This window comes from Plecotus auritus (genome assembly GCF_963455305.1).
Source record: "Plecotus auritus genome assembly, chromosome: X".
In the NCBI taxonomy this organism is placed as follows: domain Eukaryota; kingdom Metazoa; phylum Chordata; class Mammalia; order Chiroptera; family Vespertilionidae; genus Plecotus; species Plecotus auritus.
The window spans coordinates 103,700,023-103,722,902 of NC_137784.1; the positions used below are offsets into that span (position 1 = coordinate 103,700,023).

Sequence of the window (22,880 nt, forward strand, 5' to 3'; positions counted from 1 at the left end):
TTTCTGAAATCAGTCTTATTTGAGGAATGTAGCATGAAAAAGGCCTGATTACTAGTAAACTTATTTTCTAATGTGTCTCTTTAAATGATAAAACTATTGCCATTTCAAAATATGTCTTTTGTGTATAAAGGCTCCTTTGGGGTGAATTTTAATATAAAGGCACTTCCTTGAAACTCATTAGTGATTCCTTAGGCATGGAGGTCAAGTTTATCATGAGGTATGTAAAAATAAATAATATGAAGCAATAATAATGGTAACTAAAAATCACTCCCAAAGAAAACATTCATAAAATGGTTCCAAATGTGCATATATTTTTTATTATGTGCTTTAAAGTGAGATGTGGCCTAGTGCACTCTGTAATAATGAAAGCATATGAATTAACTCCTAAAATCATCAATATGGAAATTCTCAAGTTATGAAACAATGTTAAAATGAGGGGGATATGCCATTTTTCATTACTGCTCTGCAAGGGTCACAGGCATGGCCTCATGTTAACATTAGAGACTGTCAGGAGAGACATGAGCTCCCCTGACTTCAACTCCCTGCTCTATGTACAAAGCAGACATGTTGAGCACTGATGTGTTGCTAACACCACTTATTTCTCTACTAGAAGCATAGAATGGTGCCTTGGGCAATTCAGTGGGAGAAAAGCCTAAAGCAATAGATGAAAATGGGGCTCCGACCTTCCTCGCATATTTCTCCTTTGTATCCCGGAACACAGATGCAGACTCCCATGATGCAGGTGCCATGACCAAAGCACGTTGGGTCAATGCATTGTTCTTCTGGAACATCACACTCTGGCCCCTTCCAGCCATTTCGGCAAACGCAGTGTCCTTTCTCATATTCTCCATTCCCACCACACAGCACAGGGCACGAATCTGAAGATTGAAAAATGAACTTGTAATGTTCTCATAATGCTTTTAAAATCTCCAACAAGCAATTCTCTATTGATTCTTGTATAATATATCAGGCAAAAAAATTGTATTATTTCTGTCGTGGCCTGTATTAAATAGGCACATGTTTATGATTATAAACAGAATTTGCCTTTCTTTGGGGGTGAGATAAAGATAAATTATAAATCTATCCTGAGTGGAGAAATTATTTCAAGCATTTGATTTTGATTCCATCATAAACTTAAATAATAATTGTTATCCTCATTAGTATAAGCGAGGGTTTTTTTCTCTTATGGCTTTTCTTTCTCAAGAAGATATATGCTACTTTTAGAGGGGGAAACAGAAAATTCGAAAAACTAATACATGGGGAGTTATTCATTTTACAGAATGTTATCTTTAAAAAGTTGTACATTTAAAAAGATCCATGCTGGAGAGATGTCTACACACATAACACATTGTGCAGACCTTTAGTAGAACTCTTTCTCTGCTTCGTCATTGTTTGTCTCCCTATTGAAACTGTGGACTCCTTAATGGCAGGGCCTATATCTTCTGTCTTATTTTTTATTACCAGCCATCATCTTCACTCCTGCCCCCACTTCCTCAAGATCTATTACGGGACTGGGAACCTAGCAAGTGCTATAGAATTCTCTATTGAATAGAATTTATCCTAAAGAAATTAAGTGGCTGAGAAACCTGAGATTAAAGTACTAGCAGACTGAGAACTTTAAGAACACAAAAAATAAGCAGAAAGCATCTCTAAAGTCGTAACTGTAAGCCTATGGGAAAACACGATGTGATTTATCTAAAGCTTTTCAAGGATTGAACTGTGGGCAAGTCTAGGAAATGGTCAAGTTTGCTAAGTTGAACTTCTGACTTTCTAGTCTTTACTTTCTAGGCTACTTGACCATTTGATTGCCCACTCCATCCAGTTTACATGGAAGTGCATAAACAATTAACTACTTTGCCTAACTCTTAAAGTCCATCCATTATGAATCAGTTTATGCAGGACATGGAAGTATCAAGTAGCAGTTGGGTTAGATGATTTAGGTATACTAGTAAATCCCAGCTGTTAGGTAACCCTGGTTAAGTTATTTCACCTCTCTGAGGTTGTTCTTTGCCCATGAAACTGGGATAATAACAGATATACCTCATAAGACTATGATAGGAATTAAAACACATAACACAAAGTTTTTAGAATAGTTCCTGGTGGAATAAGTGCTCAACTTTTGGTAGTGACGGTGGGCAGTGTTGCTGCTATTACTGCTGTTACCATGACCACTACTACTCCTCCTCCTCCTCTTCCTGAGTTCTCAAATGACATCCATTTTCCTAAGTCAATCAGAATAACAGAGCAACATTACCTCTAGCACAGTCAGGCCCAAGGAATCCTGGGAAACAATGGCAATGTCCAGAGATACACTCTCCATTTCCATTGCAATTAGTCGAACAGTCATCCATTATTTCTATTAATAGAGAGAAAAAGAAAAAAAATGAACAAATCTATAGACTGCAGAGTCCTTATTTTTTTTTTAAAATTGTAAAAACTCTGGGCCTATAACATTCTTGCCCTCTGCTGTCTATGGAGCACTTACTATTTAAAATCAGATGGCAGAGAGAAAAAAATGGTGGCGGAATAGACAGACGTGTTCCGAGCCTTGTCCTGGAGCAGAAAGAAAGAACAGCTGAGGGTCGCACTAGGAGTGTTTGTTGGCAAGTAGGGGGACAGCTGAACTCCAGAAGAAGGTGGGAGACTGCTAGACGGGGTTCCCCTGACCTGGCAGCCCCCACTGCGGCTGGGTCTCCCCCACCCCCCGGAGCTGCAGGCTTGGACGCGGAGTCTGCACCATCTGGAACCGGAAAGTGGAGCTTATCAGAAGCCTGAGAATCCACAACTGTGGCACCCACGGAACAGCTGCGAGCCCCAGATCAACACTCCCCAATTGGTGCAAACACACGGGTTCAGAGGAGCTCTACACTCCACCACGGAAAGGTCAGATTTCACCTGGGATAAGGTGAGGTCTCTGGTCCCAGCGGGAGAGAGGAACGTGCGTTTTGGGGGAGCTGGAGGACCAGGGAAGTCTGTGCCTAGAAAAATCCGTGGTTGTTGGGGCTGGTGTGATCCGTGAATGTGGAAGGGGGTCCTCAGAGCTGCTAACAGAAGGGCTCTCTAAAAAGCAACCCATTTTAATCTGACGTGCAGGGACACCCTAAGAATTTCAGGCTGCCTAGACTTACATGCAGCCACGGAATTCGCACACTTGAGCTTTTTCCTCTTGAAATTCTTGCTTCTGATTACTAAGCCCAATACATAGGATCACCCAGTTGGGGACACCCTGGGAGACTGCAGGGGAAAGTTGTTTTTCTGGAACCTGGGGATCAGAGCGGGGAGTGACCATCAGAGAGCCAGCTCTGAGGCAGCCCACTCCCACAAACTGGTAGTGAGTGCCACAGGGAAAGAAGGCTCTAACACTGCCTAGAGAGGCCATAGATAGACCCGGAAGTCAATCCAGAAACACTGCCACCCAGGGGCTGAATCACAAATTGACTCTTGTATAATAAAAAATAAAGGAATACAAATTAAGACACACCGCCTGCTTAAAATCAGGACTGGCTTACATCACTGAAGAGCAGTGGAACGCAGGGAACAGCAATACTGCCAGACTGAGAAACAGGTGTTCCAAACAGAAAAACAGAGGAAGTGAATGACCTTCACTACTCCACATTTTATTTTTTATTTTTTTATTTTCATTTTTGCATCTTTTACTCAAGAAACTATTTTTTTTCTTTTTTCCTCACTTGATTTTACCTTTTTAATTATTACATTTTTATTTTCAATCTGTATTATTACTACTACTACTTTATCTTTTTTTATTAAAGTGTCATTTTATTTTCTCTTCATTTTGTTTTGGGATTAATGTTCTACATTCTATTTTTATCTTTCCTTTAGCATCGTTTTACTCTATTTCAACTCTACCTTTATGCCATCACTCTCTTCCTCACTTTTCCCTTTTCAGTGTCCTGTTTATCTTACCCCTTTCCTGCTTTAGATTTTCCGTTAAAATTTCACCCTACTTATATATCTAATCTCCAATCCCCTGCTCCAAGTCCATACACACCTCTCTCTTCGCTGTCTTAACTATCCAAAAAATTGTTTTTCTCTCTGTCCTTTTGTTGTTGTTCGCTTGAATGTAGATTATATCGAAATTTTATGTTTTGTGAGATTGTTTTGCTTATTCTTCTTTTGTTTATTTTTTTGTTTGTTTAGTGCTTCTGTTTTCCCTTGCCTCACTCAATATTAGTTGGTGTTGTAGTTTGTATTAATCCCCAGGTACTTGTTGCTGGCATTTGGTGGGATAAGTGACTGTTCTATTGGAGTTTTATCCCAAATATATATAGTCTGTTTCCCTTTCTCTCTTAGTCTCTTTCTTGTCTCTCCTACTTTTTTTTTCTTCTTTTTTTCCCTTTTCCCAATTTCATTTTAACACTCCTTTTTTTTCTTCTTTCTTTCTTTTTCCTCTTCTTCTTTCTCTCCTATCCCCTAATTTGCCTTTCTCTGGTGGTCACCTTTATTAGAGGTTATTAATATTGTGAATACATTTCTGTTCAGTGCCTTGTGTGTTGTACCTGGTAGTGCTGTATTTTGTGCCTTTAAATCAACGCAGGAGAGAGAGAACTACATAACAAGACACCCAGAGAAGAGAGACCATGGGGAGACAAAGAAACAGCCCGCATATGAAACAAAAGCAGGCATCACCAGAGAAGGAAGTAAAGGAAATGGAGGCAAGCAACCTTCCAGAAAAAGAATTCAGAGAAATGGTCATAAGGTGGCTGAAAAGAATGGAAGACAATTCGACAATATGAGCAAGAACCAAGAGGAAATGAAGAAGAACCAAGAAGAAATGAAAAATGACATTGCTGCTGTAAAGAACTCAATAGAAAGCATCAAGAGTAGACTACAAGAAGCAGAGGACCGCATCAGTGAGCTAGGAGACAAGATGGGAAAAAATACCCAAGTAGAGCAATGTCTAGAAAAAAAAAAATAAAAGGCAGGAGGACAGCCTAAGGGAACTTTGGGACAACAAGAAACAAAACAACATCTGCATAATAGGGGTTCCAGAAGGCAAGGAAGCTGAGCAAGGAATAGAAAATCTCTTTGAAGAAATAATGACAGAAAATTTCCCTGATATAGAGAAGAAAAACCCCACACAAATCCAAAAAGCTCACAGAGTCCCAAGAAAAATGAACCCCAAAAGACCAACACCAAGGCACATTATAATAAAATTGGCAAACACCAACAACAAAGTAAGAATCTTAAAAGCGGCAAGAGACAGAAAGTTACATACAAAGGAACCCCCATCAGACTAGCAACTGATTTCTCAACAGTAACTCATCAGGCCAGAAGGGAATGGAATGAAATATACAAAGTCATGCAAAGGAAGGGTCTGAATCCAAGAATACTGTACCCAGCAAGGCTGTCAATCAAAATTGAAGGTGAAATCAGGAGCTTCACAGACAAAAAAGGACTACGGGAATTTATTACCACCAAACCAGCAATGCAAGAAATGCTAAAGGGTCTGCTGTAAAAAAAAAAAAAAATAGGAAGCGAAGAAAGAACACAGGTGTAAAGAATAGGAATGGCGACAAATAAGTACCTATCAATAATAACTTTAAATGTAAATGGATTAAGTGCCCCAATCAAAAGACATAGGGTAATGGATTGGATGAGAAAACATGACCTATATATCTGCTGTCTAAAAGAAACCCACCTCAGAAAAAAAGACGCACACAGACTGAGGGGGAAGGGATGGAAAAAGGTTTTCCAGGCAAATGGAACTGAAAAAAAAGCTGGGGTAGCAATACTTATATCTGACAAATTAGATCTCAAACTGAAGGACATAACAAGAGATAAGGAAGGCCACTTCATAATACTAAAGGGAGCAATCCAACAAGAAGAAATAACTCTGTTAAACATATATGCACCAAATACAGGAGCACCCAAATACATAAAAAATCACCTGGAGGATATCAAGGGAGAGATTGACAGCAATACAATCATAGTAGGAGACTTTAATACCCCACTATCACCAATGGACAAATCCTCTAAACAAAAAATCAGTTAAGAAACATCAATCCTAAATGACTCACTAGACCAGATGGAATTAATTGACATCTTCAGAACATTTCACCCCAAAGTCACAGAATATACATTCTTCTCAAGTGCACATGGGTCATTTTCAAAGATAGACCATATGTTGGGACATAGGCAAAGTCTCTTCAAATTCAAGAAGATAGAAATCATATCAAGCATCTTCTCAGACCACAGTGGCATAAAACTGGAAATCAACTACAATAAAAACAACCCAAAGAAATCAATCACATGGAGGCTAAACAGCATGCTATTAAACAATGATTGGGTTACCAGAGAGATCAAAGAAGAAATAAAAAACATCATGGAAACAAATGACAATGAAAACACAGCAATCCAAAATCTATGGGACACAGCGAAAGCAGTCTTGAGAGGGAAGTTCATAGCTCTACAAGCCTACTGCAAAAAACAAGAAACAATGGTAATAAATTACCTAACCCAACAACTCAAAGAGTTAGAAAAAGAGCAACAAGAAAAGCCCATTGTAAGCAGAAGGAAGGAAATAATAAAGATCAGAGCAGAGATAAACGACATAGAGACCAAAGAAACAATACAAAAGATCAACAAAACCAAAATCTGGTTCTTTGAAAGGATAAACAAGATTGATGAACCTCTAGCCAGGCTCACTAAGAAGCAAAGAGAGAGGACCCAAATAAACAAAATCAGAAATGAAAGAGGTGAAATAACAACAGATCCCGCTGAAATACAAAGGATTGTTAAAAAATACTGTGAACAACTCTATTCCAACACACTGGACAACCTGGAGGAAATGGACATATTCCTAGAAAAATATAACCTTCCAAAACTCAATCAAGAAGAATCTAAACATCTCAATATGCCAGTAACTATGGAAGAAATTGAAGCAGTCATCAAAGAGCTTCCGGCAAACAAAAGCCCGGGGCCAGACGGCTTCACAAGAGAGTTCTACCAAACATTCAAGGAAGAACTAAAACCTATCCTCCTCAGACTATTCCAAAAAATTCAAGAGGAAGGAACACTTCCAAGCTCCTTCTATGAAGCCAGCATCACCCTAATACCAAAACCAGAGAAAGACAACACAATGAAGGAGAATTACAGGCCAATATCCCTCATGAATGTAGATGCCAAAATCCTCAACAAAATTCTAGCAAATCGGATCCAGTAGTACATCAGAAAGATCATACACCATGACCAAGTAGGGTTTATCCCAGGAATGTAAGGATGTTACAATATCCGCAAATCAATAAATGTGATACATCACATAAACAAATTGAGAGATAAAAATCACATAGTCATATTAATTGATGCAGAAAAAGCATTTGACAAAATCCAACACCCTTTCTTGATAAAAACTCTCAACAAGGTGGGAATAGAAGGATCATACCTCAACATAATAAAAGCTATATATGATAAACCCACAGCTAACATCATACTCAATGGGCAAAATCTAAAACCATTTCCCCTAAGAACAGGAACAAGACAAGGATGCCCACTCTCACCACTCCTGTTTGACATAGTACTGGAAGTATTAGCCATTGCAATCAGACAAGAAGAAGAAATAAAAGGCATCCAAACTGGAAAAGAAGAAGTAAAGCTGTCCTTATTTGCAGATGACATGATATTGTACATAAAAAAACCAAAAGACTCCATCAAAAAACTAACAGACTTAATAAATGAATTCGGCAATGTAGCAGGATACAAAATTAATGCCAAGAAATCTATGGCATTTCTATACACCAACAGTGAACTTACAGAAAGAGAGACTAAAAAAGCAATCCCATTTTTCCATCGCACCAAAAAAATTAAGATACTTAGGAATAAACCTAACCAAGGAGGTAAAAGACCTATACATGGAAAACTACAGGACACTGAAAAAAGAGATAGAGGAAGATGTAAACAGATGGAAGAACATACCATGTTCATGGATTGGTAGAATCAACATCATTAAAATGTCCATACTACCCAAAGCAATCTATAGATTCAATGCACTCCCCATTAAAATACCAACGGCATATTTCACAGACCTAGAAAGAACTCTCCAAAAATTCATCTGGAATAAAAAAAGACCCCGAATAGGCACAGCAATCCTGAGAAAGAAGAATAAAGCAGGAGGGATCTCAATACCAGATTTCAAGCTGTATTACAAAGCCACTGTCCTCAAAACAGCCTCTAACCAGACACCCAGAGAAGAGAGACCATGGGGAGACAAAGAAACAGCCCGCATATAAAACAAAAGATCAGACATATAGATCATTGGAATAGAATAGAGAATCCAGATATCGACCCAAACCAATATGCGCAATTAATATTTGACAAAGGAGGCATGAGCATACAATGGAGTCAAGACAGTCTCTTCAATAAATGGTGTTGGGAAAATTGGACAGATACATGCAAAAAAATGAAACTAATCACCAACTTACACCATACACAAAAATAAACTCAAAATGGATACAGGATTTAAATATAAGACGGGAAGCCATAAAAATACTAGAGGAATCCACAGGCAGAGAAATCTCAGACATATGCCAAAATAACTTTTTCACTGATACTGCCCCTAGGGCAATGGAAGCCAAAGAGAAAATAAACAAATGGGACTACATCAAAATAAAAAGCTTTTGCACAGCAAAAGAAACCATCAACAAAACAACAAGAAACCCCACTGTATGGGAGAACATATTTGCAAATGTTATCACTGATAAAGGTTTAATCTCCAACATCTACAGGCAGCTTATACAACTTAATAAAAGGAAGATAAATGATACAATAAAAAAATGGGCAACAGACCTAAATAAAATCCTTTCGAAAGAAGACAGAAGGAAGGCCAAGAGACACATGAAAACATGCTCAAAGTCACTAATTATCCGAGAGAGGCAAATCAAAACGACAATGCGATACCATCTCACACCTGTAAGAATGGCTATCATCAACAAATCAACAAACGACAAGTGTTGGCGAGGATGCGGATAAAAAGGAACCCTCGTGCACGGCTGGTGGGAATGCAGACTGGTGCAGCCACTGTGGAGAACAGTATGGAGTTTCCTCAAAAAACTGGAAATGGAACTCCCATTTGACCCAGTAATCCCACTCCTAGGAATATATTTTAAGAAACCAGAAACACCAATCAGAAAGGATATATGTACCACTATGTTCATAGCAGCACAATTTACAATAGCTAAGATTTGGAAACAGCCTAGGTGCCCGTCAGTAGATGACTGGATCAGAAAACTATGGTACATCTACACAATGGAATACTATGCTGCCATAAAAAAGAAGGAATTACTACCATTTGTAGGCACCTGGATGGAATTAGAGAACATTATGCTAAGTGAAATAAGCCAGTCAATGAAAGAAAAATACCACATGATCTCACTCATTTGGGGATAATGAAAAACATTATAAACTGATGAACAAAAAGATAGATACAGAGGCAGTAAAGCATCAAACAGACTGTCAAATTACAGCGGTAAGGTTAGGGAGAGGTGGGGGAAATAAGAGATCAACTGAAGGACCTATATGCATGCATATAAGAGTAACCAATGGATGCAAAACATTGGGGGGTGAGGACATGTATGGGAGTGGGGTGGGGGGGGCAATGGTAAGATATGTACACATATAATACCTTAATAAAAAAATTAAAAAAATAAAATAAAATAAAATCAGATGCCAAAGATTTCTGTAAGATGTCACATGTAGTTCCAGATTATTAAAAGCACCCTGGAATTGCTGAATTGGCTATTCAAGAGTGGAACTAAAAACCAATCTCATCTCTAAAGTGCATAAAGGATCTATAAGAATTATATTCTCATGAGACATTCATGATAAAGTTAAAAATGTACTAGGATTATAGGACATTTCTCAAAAGCAAAATGGGCTTCAAAATGCAATCAGAAGACTAAGTCTACTGTTTATTTTCAAATTTAGGTTGTAGTAAATGACATTGTCTTCTCTAGCACTTTAAAATGTTTAATCTACTATCTTGACAGCTTAAATATGATAATCAGTATTTCATTTTCATTAATAAGTGACAATGGGAGGCTTTTAAAGTAAGTGTTCATATTAAATTCACCACCACTAAAAGCATTGGAACCTAAGTATTTTGTTGAGAAATGCTTTCTTGACTGTAAATGCTTATCATTTATCTGCCACTAATTTCCCTTCAATCCATTCTTAGAGAAGAATAGGCTTTAGGGGAATTGAGAAGGTTTTAAAGGTGCCCATAGGTAGTTCTGGTGCCATGAAGACATGCACTGTAACAGAACTTGGGCAAGTCTTCAGGTACTCTGATTGAAAAAGTATAAAGTTATACAAAAATCAGTTTCTGACAATGATTTTAAAAATTATAATGTTGTACATCTAAAATTTACATAATGTTATTCATGTTACCTCAATAAAAATTAATTAAAAATTAAAGTGTTTTTAATTTAAAACTGTATTTGTATACATAATAGCATTACATTCCAAGTCCATGAATTACTAGTATGATGATCTGCATATTTTACTCTTGTAGTTTTTTAAAAAATAATATTTTCATTTCTATTTTCTGTAAGTTTTCTATACTTAGCACTCTTGGATTCCTAGTTTTATGTTCTGGTCTATTAAACTCATGCTTCTCATATGCACCAGTTTTTTCTTTTCAATTCAAATTATCTACTTCATCTAGTTCCACTTGGATAAGCTATTTCCGATTAAAACGAGATATCCTATGAAGTAGTCTTGGCATCTTCCTCTGAACTATGAGAATTATATTGAGGGTTGAGAAATAGCATTTCTTCAGTGGAGGCGTTTTGACTACCTGTATCAGTAGGATCACTTGAGGTGCTTACAATGCAGATGCCTGGGCTTCACTCCAGATCTATTGAATCTGTCTCTGAGGAATGTAACCCAGTAATCTACATACTAACAAATATAGCAGGTGATCCTGCATGTTCCCATTACATTGAAGCCTCAAAGACTGAGAACAAATACTTCAAATAAACTTCCATAGTTAGAGAATTTATGATCTAGATTTGGAGCTCTGCCCTGGGCAGAATAAATGCGAGAGGAAGGAAATGGTATCTAGTCCAATTAGGGGATTCATAGAAAGCTGAAAATGAATCCAGTGGCTGTGCGGGTAGCCATCCTATTATCATTTTGGATGATGTCATTCTTCTCCACCCCATCTGAATACATGAGCTAGCTTTTTGTAGGTTTATGATGCTCTGTTCTTTTATCTCTGTTTTAGATAACTGAACTGGATAAGAAATTAACACTTGGCATTTCTGAACTACAACTTGACTGGTGAGAATGTAACATTTGACAAAGAGCTAACTATATTTAACTCATTAAACCTTTGTTATTTTCAGAAAGTTATTAATTTATTTAAAAGGTCATTATAAAAAGCATAAAGAGTCTTTTTTTTACATTCTAAGATGGAACAATTATTTTTCTATTTTCTACTTATCTAACTTTCTTATACTAAGCAATAGTGGCAGTTTTTAAATCTACATTTAGATTTCCCCTGTCTGGATGGTTAATAAAAGGCCATGAAGGAAACTTTGAAAGGCAAAAAGAGTTGAATTTAATTTCACACCAGTTCCTATTGACAACTTTATGGAAGTAGTCTTATGGGAATGTAGCTATTGTAGAAAAGACATTTAATAAAGTTTGCTATCAAAATAAATAAAAATTCCTACATCTTATTGACTTATCTAAAAACTATCTTTGGGCCCACTGCTGCACAGGGCTTAACACCAGCAATGCAAATGAGAAGAAAAGGCATTATAGGAGGTATTGGAAGCTGCCATCTCCACAGGGTGTCAGACATTGGGACAGTCTAAGGACTCCAGGAAGAGGATGGCTACAGCAGGATCGCATAAATAGCCAATAATGAAAAAGAATGTTTTTCTATTTATGTTGGCCTCCAGGAAACTTTGCCTTTTATGTTTTAAAACTTACTGCAGAATCACTTCCTAGATAGCAGTTCATTAGAGCAGAGAATCATTTTAAAGTTCTATGCTTACAGTTCCGTTCCTATTCTAGAGTCTAAAGCCTCTTCATATCTGCATCTGTACTGATGATGTGTTGCTTCTGGCAGGTTTTCTCCTAAGAGCAACTAAAGGTAATTCATAATCTATGGAATGAATATCTTCTAAAGGGCATGGGCTTTGGAAACAGGCCTATTGGTTGTCTCAAATCTCAATTTTGCCACTTGCTGGCTGTGAGACTTTACCAAATTATTTACTCATTCCAGGACTCTGTTTCCTTATTTGTAATATAACTGTCATTACACCTGTGCTGTCAGGGTTGTGATGAGAATCAAACAAGATAACTGAATGTAAAGCATCTAGTGCAGTGCTTGGGGCAGAGTGGCACTCCATATACAATCATGTTATAAAGCAGACTGACTGAGATTAGGGGATAGTGACAACTCTGCCCATCCTACTGGAAAATAGTATATATTAATGTAGATCTATGTTAGTCATTTAATAAATGTTGGTTATTAATACTGTCTGGAGTCTTATTGGTAGCAGACCAAGTAGAGTTAAGATCAATCAACTGATTCTATTATTATGAATAGAGAATAAGCAACATTTAGAATAAATTCACACAAAACCTTAATTTGTTCAAGCAAATATTTTAGTCTCTTCTCACTAAAATGAACATAAGTTATAAAAACATTAAAAATTAATGGGGAGAATTTAGAGTAAATAACTTACATACTTTTGATTTTTTTGGAAATTTACTTGGATTCTCTAAGTAGAATTATAGAAGAAATGTTTCTCTTACTTCTAATATCAAAAGACAACAGAAAAGTAAACAAACTGACTTGCATAAGGTAAAAACAAGTAGCTTGTTGCATAGAAAAGTGACAGCTTAATATCTGGATAATAACACTTATATTTCAAAGGTTAGGTTCTTTTTGGGAGGAAGCAAGGGATGGAAAAAAAAACACCTCCAAGCGTGTTTCTGGATCTATTGATTTTTTAAAAGGTAAATAGTTTGGTTAGTATTTTAACTTAAGCTTAGGGGCAAGGATAACTGTAAGAGGGAAAAATCTTCACAAGTATTTCAAATCTCATAACTCATTGGCAATTGCCTTATCAAAATTGGGCCTGGATAGAAAAATATCATGTAAGTTCTGTGTCTGTTGAATCTGCCCCAATGAGGCTGTGAGTGGCAAAACAGTGTCATGACTCAAAATATTTTTTTTCCAATTTAACAAACACTTTTTCTTTTGAATATATAAAATCAGTAAAGTATTTCAATAGAGGAAAATAATCAGTGCATTTTTACTATCTTTCTGATTACTTTAGAAGAAAGTTTTTGATAATCTTATGGATGGAATACCATTTTCTACTGACTCAAGGTCTTCAGCATAAAGTAAAAATAGAACATAATTGTTATAAAGAGCAGATGGTATATCTATTAACAGTCAATACATCTTCCTAAACATATGGTTGAACAGATTAAGTAAAGGATAAATGGTGAGAGCTATATAGAAAACTGACAGCTGCAAAACATTTTTTCTTCTTTTAACAGATGAGTATTTTAGGAAAATTCACACAATAAAATACTGTGTCAATGAGTTGTTTATCCTTAGGGCTCTGAAATTGCTAAAAAGCTCAGCTTTATTCACACAAAGGGTCAAGGGGAATGCATTCACCAAAAAAATGACAAGAGCGAGATGTTTCTGACTAACTAGGGTGAAGTGTGAATAAGAGTGGGTGAAGACATTGTATTAAAAAGAACATGTTTTAAAAGACCCTGAGAACACCAAAAGAGCCATTGTGATGATTTTGAAACTAAAAAATTGTAAAAGAAATGGCTTTGAATGACCCAAGTTATTATTCTTTCAGACTCTTCTTTAAGTACTGTCAGGTTGTATTTTGAAACCTTAAAGGTTGGTTCTAGAACAGTGGTTCTCAACCTTTCTAATGCCGTGACTCTTTAATACAGTTCCTCACGTTGTGGTGACCCCCAACCATAAAATTATTTTTGTTGCTACTTCATAACTGTAATTTTGCTACTGTTATGAATCATAATGTAAATATCTGTGTTTTCCGATGGTCTTAGGCTCTACAGCAGCGGTTCTCAACCAGTGGTTCTCAACCTGCTAGCAGGGTCACCTAAGACCATCGGGAAACACAGATATTTACATTACGATTCATTAACATTAGCAAAACTACAGTTATGAAGTAGCAACAAAAATAATTTTATGGTTGGGGGTCACCACAACGTGAGGAACTGTATTAAAGGGTCACGGCATTAGAAAGGTTGAGAACCACTGTAGAATCAGTCATTGTAAAGAACTGGACCAATGCAAGCTTTTCCATTTTAAAAGGTGCTTATTTGTGTTTTTTTTTGTTTTTAATAGGTCTTGAACTAACAGAGCTTCCCCTGTTTGAACCCTTCTTCACCGAAGTTGTCTTATGTAACCTCAGTAACAATGTCATCCAGGTAATTATTTCTATTGAAAACTTACAAAATGGTGCATGGCAAGTATCCTAAAATAGCAGCAAATAATGGAGCTTTTAAAAACTCTTAGTCAGCATTGAAACAACATTAATGACAACAATATAAGCCTTTCTCATAGTGACTTATCCTGAATAATGAGTTTAAAGCAGAATGAGCAATAAGCTTAAATAACATCTGTATTACTTTAATCACTGATTGTGTCTTTCTAGAGTTATACTGTCAATTCAAAATAATAACCAAGGCAGCTTACCAATTGCAGTAGTTAACACAAATACTTGTTCCATCTTTTTGCCATCATTATAAAATGCCAGATACCAAGGCCCTTGGTCCATGTACTCTATGAAGCCTGTCTCCTGCAGTGAGGTTAAGATCAGGTTCCGAGGGGAGTGCTGGCTATCGTCAGAGCCCTTGGAGTCTTGCTTCACCAGTTGCTTTCCATCCATTAGCTTTACAAAATCAAACTGGAACAAATATGAACACAAATATGAGCCTCTGCTTTTACTTCTTGACTGACGGACATCTCTAATTTCATTGCCCTATTTCATACTTCTTTGCTTTGGAGGCAGGCAAAGAGGAAGTTATTCATTTTAAGTAAATTGAAACCCAAAAGAATATTATTAATTCTGAGGGAAAAAGCCTCACTACACTTGTAAATGTTATAAACCTCTCAGTTTGGGAGTATTCAAAATACTCATTTAAAAATAAATAAACCAAGAAATAGAAAAATATCTTGTTTAGTATTATGCAAGAGAATCCTGATATTTTACCATTCTATCTGATAGAAGACAGTTGAAACCACACATTCCCCTCAGAAATGTTACCATGGCCTTCCCTACAAATTAAAGAGTTTTATATATATTTAAAAAACAAATGAGTAAACAGTCAAACTTTGAAAACATTCATCATAATTTACTATTTTTGTAGTAGCATATTTAGATATTCAAAGGACACCCCCCCTTTTTATTCCTAATCAGTGGATAAGCACATGGCACATGTGTCCTTGAACATTTTCAATAGTTACATTTGAATGGCATTCTAATCCTCTGCCTAGTCTGACCCAGAAGGGAAGGTTTGAACTACAGTTATATCTTCTGAAAACAAAGCAAGCCCCAGATGGCTATGATTCCTTATGCTACTTCTTAGATGGAACAGGGTCCCAAATGGGTTCATGTGAGAAAGAGATAAGGAAAACAGAATGAGAGAAATTAGGTAGCTACAGTTTATAGAAGGGCATTGTAAACCATAGAGGTTTTACATAATTGAGTTATTATTAACAATAACAAGGAAACTTTTCTACTTGTAAGACAAAACTTGCCTTTTGACTCATTTCCATTACTGATATGCATTCCTTCATCCGGACAAGGGATCATGGGTGCATGGAACCAGCGAAGAGGCGTGTGGTGTGGGCACCATAGAAGTAAGATGAGGGGGCTGGGAAGGCTCATGGTCATCCTGTTCCAAGGATTCAAGTTTCAAGAATATTTTCTTAAACTCCCTTTTCTGAATCTGCTCTGCTGAATACGATTCCTTATTTCTTAATGGCATTTTTTCCCCATTCGCTTTAGTGTGATTATTCTGGATGTTTGCTCATTGCAAAGATTGTTTGCCTTCACCTTTGACTCCCACACATGTTGCAGGTCACAATCCCCAAACTAATCACCCCAGCACCCTTTAAAAGGGTCAAGAAATACCTGTAATATCAAATACCTGAGTATGTGTAGGTGGAATGTTTCTTCTGCCATAAATTCCCAGCAGAGAGTCCTTGGCTAAAGAAATATTGAATTTCAGATATATTGGATGGTGGATAGTAATCTGGAAACGCCAGAATAAGCCAGGTGGAATGGTCTGCATGACCTGTGCACCAATGTCAACTTCTCCAGTGTCTATTGCTCGGCCCTTCTGAAATACTGGTTTTAAAAGTAAAGAAAATTACACACAACATTAATTTTAATTTATAAAACAATGGTTTTTAGTTTTTCAAGAACAGATACATCAAAATGACTTACTCAGCTCTTTCTTACTCCCCACACCACCCATCTTTCAAGGCTTTACCCAAATTAAATATCATCCAAAGAGCCCTCCCTAACCAACCACTCTATCAGTCTCTCCTTTCTATTAAACTGCTATTGCATTTATTTCCATCATTTGATTCATTTTAACCATTATTTACTGAATGCTGCTGCAGAAGCTGCAAGAGATACAAAGATGAGTAAGATGCAGTTCTTGCTCTTAAGGAGCTTTGAATATAAGAGATAAAATAGGACAAGTACACAAATAACCATGTTGTAAAAGAAAATAAGTACTCTGGTTATTCAAAGGAGGGAAAGGTATTCGGTTGGAGGTTGGAGGATACTCTTCATTCCTAGCTGTCTCTATGCCCTTTATCTTCCTTTATGTTTCTCCCTAGTGCTTACCACCACCTAACATATAACCTGTTTTACTTATATAATGTTTATTGCCTTTTTTCTCCCAGTACAATATAAGCTCCATGAGGCTGTGGCTGTTTTGTTCCTTGCTTTATCCTCAGTAACTAGAAGAATGTGGGCAAATAGTATATGATAAGTACATGTTTACTCAATAAATGAACGAACCAGAAAAGGGTATTTATGGAAAGTGGTATTTAATATGGGCCTTAAAAGAGGGAGAAGATTTCAACAGAGCTTTTGGGAAGGTTGTTCCACATGGAAGGAACAGCCTGAACCAAAGCAAAGAGGAGAGAAAATTGTAAAGCTAAGGCGTATATATAGATGAGAAGTTGGACATAGGGATGGAGGGAAAGGACAGAATCACATTTTATAAGGTCTTGAGTGTCAGTCTTAAGGGTTTATTCAATAAAGAATGGAAATCCACTGAAGGTTTTTAAGAAGAGTGGAGAAGTCTGGAGCATTAGAAAGGCTAATCTTAAGGCAGAAGATAGGATGATTAAGCAGGGAGACACAAGAATGATATAGGCATTATGGGGCAATAATTTGGTGAAATGACATTAAAATCTAAATTTAGGGTGGGTCCAACAGCTCATGTGGAAAAAGTACATTCTAGACAATTGTAAAATAAACAAGTGGTACTATACCAAACTAAAATGATGCTAAGTAAAATAAGCCAGTCAGAAAAAGACAAGTACCATATGATTTCACTCACATGTGGAATTTAATGAACAAACTGAACTAACAAGCAAAATAGACACAGACTCATAGAGAGCAAGCAGACAGCTCTGATAAGGTGAGAGTGATGTGGGGAAGAGGGGAGGGATTGAGCAAAAAAAGAGAAAGAACTCGTGGACAGAAGACAGTATATTGGGGGAGGGGTGGTGAAGGTGGAAGAGTGTATGGGGGGAATAAAGGGGTCAATAATGATGTAAAAATAAAATAAAGAAAAAATAAATTTAAAAAGAATTATGCACAACAAAGGGAAAAATCAATGAATTGAAAAGGCAACCTACAGAATGGGAGGAAATGTTATCAAGCTATATATCTGAAAAGGGGTTAATATCCAAAATATATAAAAACTCATACAACTGAATTATAAAGAAGTAAATAATTTAAATTAAAAAATGGGCAAAGGATCTGAATAGACATTTTCCCAAAGAACACACAAATGATCAATAGGTATATGAAAAGGTGCTCAACATCACTAATCATTGTAAAAATAGAAATCAAAACTACAATGAGATATCAACTCACACCTTTTAGGTTGGTTATTATAAAAAAGGCAAGAGATAACAAATATTGGCAAAGCTGTAGAGAAAAGGGAAGCCTTACACTCTGTTGGTGGGAAGGCATAAGGGTAAAGCCATTTTGGAAAACAGAATAGTGGTTCATCAAAAAATTAAAAATTGAACTACTGTATGACCCATTAATTCCACTCCTGGGTATATATCCAAAGAAACTGAAATAAGGATCCCGAAGAGATATCTGTACACCCACATTCACTGCTACATTATTTGCAATAGCCAAGATATAGAAACAACCTAAATGACCCTCGATGGATGAATGGATAAAAAAATGTGATATACACACACATACACAAAATAGGATAATGGAATATTATTCACTCATAAAATGGAAAGGCGATCCTGCCATTTGCAACAAAAATGGATGAGTCTGGAGGGCATTATGCTAAGTGAAATAAGCCAGACAAAGACCAGCATTGTACAGTGTCATTTATATGTGGAATCTAAAAAAAAAAAAGTTGATTTTTATAGAAATAGAGAATAGAACAGTGGTTGCTAGCACTAGAATGAGGGGCAAATGGGGTGATAGAGGTAAAAGGGTATACATTTTAAGTTATAAGAAGAAGTTCTGAGAATCTAATATGCAGACTATAGTTAAAAATATGGTATTATATACTTGAAAGTAAATCTTAAGCATTCTCACCACACATAAAAAAAGAGTTTACTATGTTAACTATATGAGGTGATGGATGTATTAATTATCTTGATCTTGTTAATCATTTTACAATGCATGTTTTTCAAATTATCATATTGTATACTTTAAATGTAATATAATTATACTTGTCAGTTATTTCCCAATAAACTTAAAAACAATCACATATTAAAAACTGGATTATCCCAAATAATAGTACAAATATCAGTCAACTTTAGGTTATTATATATTTAAAAATCTTACTGTAATTTTACGTATAAATATTAAAAAGCAAAAAAATTATTTTCTGAACTAGCATAGAGAAAATAAATCCAAGATAAAAATAGTTTAAACAAAAGAAGAAAGGGAAGACACAGACTAGAATGGTTAATTAGCAAACATAAAAGAGGGAAGATAACTTTCATATATCTATATCTATAATTAAATCAAAGAGCAATGAACTAAATGCTTGTGTTAAAACAAAAAGAACCATCATTCCTAATCAAAAGGTAAAATCGAATTATATGTTTTATATACAAAATATATCTAAAATATAGAGTTGTAACAATATAAAGTTATTTCCCCAGAAAGGAAAGGGAAAAAAGGTGGAAAGAAAACAATGTAAAGGCAAATGCTATAGCAGAGCTCCTCAAAATTGTATGGGCATAAGAAGGGGGTCTTGTTAAAATGCAAATTATGATTCTCTTGGTCTGAGTTTTGATATTTCAAACAAGTTCCCATTAATGCCCATGTTTAGTGGTCCACAGCCCACACATGGAGAGGCAAAGTTCTTCCAATATTGGGACACTGGGTGTGGGGGCTAAGGCAAGGTCAAAATCAACCCCATGATTATGAGTTTGGGTGGTTAATGTTGGTAGCAAAAACAAGAATCCTAGCCCTAGCCAGTTTTGCACAGTGGATAGAGTGTCGGCCTGCAGACTGAAGGGTCCTGGGATCAATTCTAATCAAGGGCACATGCCTGGGTTGTGGGCACAATCCCCAATAGGGGGCATGCAGGTGGCAGCTGATCAGTGATTCTCATTATTAATGTTACTATTCTCTTTCTCTCTCAGAAATCAATAAACATATATTAAAAAAAAAAGACTCCTAGAAGGAGATGGTTTGTGTGAGAGGATGTTGAATTTGGACAATCAGATCTTTATTATTTATTGCCATATTTTCTAGTGATTTCTGATGTGCTACTTTAATATTTATTTCTGTGGAATTCTTTGTTATGTGGTGAGGCGGGGGTGGGGGGGGGGGAAGAAAAGGGATGCAAGAGGATTGTTTTGATCTCAAGCAAGGCTGATTATCCTTATGAGGGAAAGTTCAATTTGGCCTCATTTCACATTGCCTTTATATTTTCAGCCATCAACTTCTCCACACAAAACACAGTTTATTTTTTTTATTTCTTTATTGATTAAGGTATTACATATGTGTCCTTATCCTCCATTACCCCCTCCCCCCCCCACTCATGCCCTCACCCTCCTGTTGTCTGTGTCCATTGGTTAGGCTTATATGCATGCATACAAGTCCTTTGGTTGATCTGTCCTCCTTACCCCCACCCTCCCCTACCTTTCCTCTGAAGTTTGATGGTCTGATCAATGTTTCTCTGCCTCTGGATCTGTTTTTGTTCATCAGTTTATGTTGTTCATTATTTCCCATAGATGAGTGAGATCATGTGATATTTATCTTTCTCTGACTGGCTTATTTCACTTAGCATAATGCTCTCCAGTTCCATCCATGCTGTTGCAAACGGTAAGAATTCCTTCTTTTTTTAAATATTTTTTTTATTGATTTTTTACAGAGAGGAAGAGAGAGGGATAGAAAGTTAGAAACATAGATGAGAGAGAGACATCGATCAGCTGCCTCCTGCACACCTCCTACTGGGGATGTGCCCGCAACCCAGGTACATGCCCTTGACCGGAATCGAACCTGGGACCCTTCAGTCCGCAGGCCGATGCTCTATCCACTGAGCCAAACCGGTTAGGGCCCTTCTTTTTTTATAGCAGCATAGTATTCCATTGTGTAGATGTAGCAAAGATTTTTAATTCACTCATCTGCTGACGGGCACCTAGGCTGTTTCCAAATCTTAGCTATGGTGAATTGTGCTGCTATGAACATAGGGGTGCATATATCCTTTATGATTGGTGTTTCTAGTTTCTTGGGATATATTTCTAGAAATGGGATCACTGGGTCAAAGGGGAGTTCCATTTTTAGTTTTTTGAGGAAACTCCATACTGTTCTCCACAGTGGCTGCACCAGTCTGCATTCCCACCAGCAGTGCACGAGGGTTCCTTTTTCTCCATATCCTCACCAGCACTTGTCGTTTGTTGATTTGTTGATCATAGCCATTCTGACAGGTGTGAGGTGGTACCGCATTGTCGTTTTGATTTGCATCTCTCAGATGATTAGTGACTTTGAGCATGTTTTTATATGTTTCTTGGTCTTCCTTCTGTCTTCTTTCGAAAAGTATCTATTTAGGTCCGTTGCCCATTTTTTGATTGGGTTGTTTATCTTCCTTTTGTTAAGTTGTATGAGTTCCCTGTAAATGTTGGAGATTAAACCCTTATCGGTGATAACATTGGCAAATATGTTCTCCCTTGCAGTGGGCTTTCTTGTTGTTTTGTTGATGGTTTCTTTTGCTGTGAAAAAGCTTTTTATTTTGATATAGTCCCATTTGTTTATTTTCTCTTTAGCTTCCATTGCCCTAGGAGCGGTATCGGTGAAGAAATTGCTTCGGCATATGTCTGAGATTTCTATGCCTGTGGATTCCTCTAGTATTTTTATGGTTTCCCGTCTTATGTTTAAGTCCTTTATCCATTTTGAGTTTATTTTTGGGTATGGTGTAAGTTGGTGGTCTAGTTTCATTTGACCACCAACTTACACCATACACAAAAATGAAACTAGACCAAACACAGTTTAAAAACACACATGGTCTCTATCCTTTGTGTTTACCTGCTGTAAAATTAACATCCCATTAAGAAACACACCTGCAGTGGCTTTATTCAGAGGCCAAAGTCTTACAGCTTTTAACTCCCTAAATTACCTCCATTATTGCTTTTTGTGTTAAGGCCAAGAGTAATAACTATTTTAAGAATGTTCACTGTTAACTGTTAATAATACATTTCAAATGCAATTTTGAACATAATTATGTATTACAGGACACGTAATTTTATGGAATTGACATTTATAATAAAATATGCCCTTTGAGATGATGAATGACCAACTGAGGACCTTATTTTTCACTGAAGGTTACTTTTTTCCATGACAGAAAGAAAAGTTTGGTCCCCAAAGGGTTGATTCAACATTTAACTCTTAATGTCCTGAAGCTGACAAATGTCTTCAATGAGCAGGCAATTAAAAGTCTGTGTTTATGTGGACATTTACTTCTCTTCTCAACTTAATGTTCAGTTTGTTCAACTGCTTTCCTCATTGGGGGCTTTTACCACTTCATAATATGCATCATTTGGTCATTCAAACAATATTAAAATATAAAACAATTTTAAAGGATCTAGGTTTAGCAAACACTATTTTAAAGGTGCTACAAACAGCCTTTAATGAATACAGACACTGTCATTTCTAAAAAAATCAAGGCAAAACTGGCTGATGGACATTAACCTTTATATACGAGCTTTACCAAATGCTACACTATCTCTTCCATCTGACTTTATAGCACCATATATTGCATAATGAGGCTACTTAAATGTTATTCACTAAATCAAATGAAACTCGTGAAGTTATGCTGCTGGAGTTTCCTGGTTATTAGCATTACTAAATATCTGAAGCATATAATTGTAAGACATTTATAAAAATAATTTTAACAGAAGATGGTCTTACCCTTTGAAAGCCTGCATCATAGTTAAGGCAAGGTAGGCAAAGAGAAATGACAACATGAATGAACATGCGGATATAATTTAAATAAAAATGGCAAACCAAGCTATTTTTGGTAAGTTGCAGCATTTTGGTATTAGAGAAGAGAAATTCTCACAGCTTGCAGATGGAAAATTTTGCAGCTTCTAACCTTTTGGAGCTTAGTGCATCAGA

The 22,880-nt window shown here is 36.5% G+C and overlaps 1 protein-coding gene across 1 annotated transcript in view; it reads right to left on the bottom strand.

Moving 5' to 3' along the window:
* TENM1 (teneurin transmembrane protein 1) overlaps nt 1-22,880 on the bottom strand; it is a 1,003,294-nt gene that overhangs the window by 293,806 nt on the left and 686,608 nt on the right. The window contains exons 10-13 of the mRNA XM_080653537.1: nt 16,180-16,379; nt 14,723-14,933; nt 2,255-2,356; nt 684-878 (exon numbers count right to left, since the gene is read on the bottom strand). Coding sequence (XP_080509663.1) covers nt 684-878; nt 2,255-2,356; nt 14,723-14,933; nt 16,180-16,379 — 708 coding nt within the window. The remainder of the gene's footprint in view (nt 1-683; nt 879-2,254; nt 2,357-14,722; nt 14,934-16,179; nt 16,380-22,880) is intronic.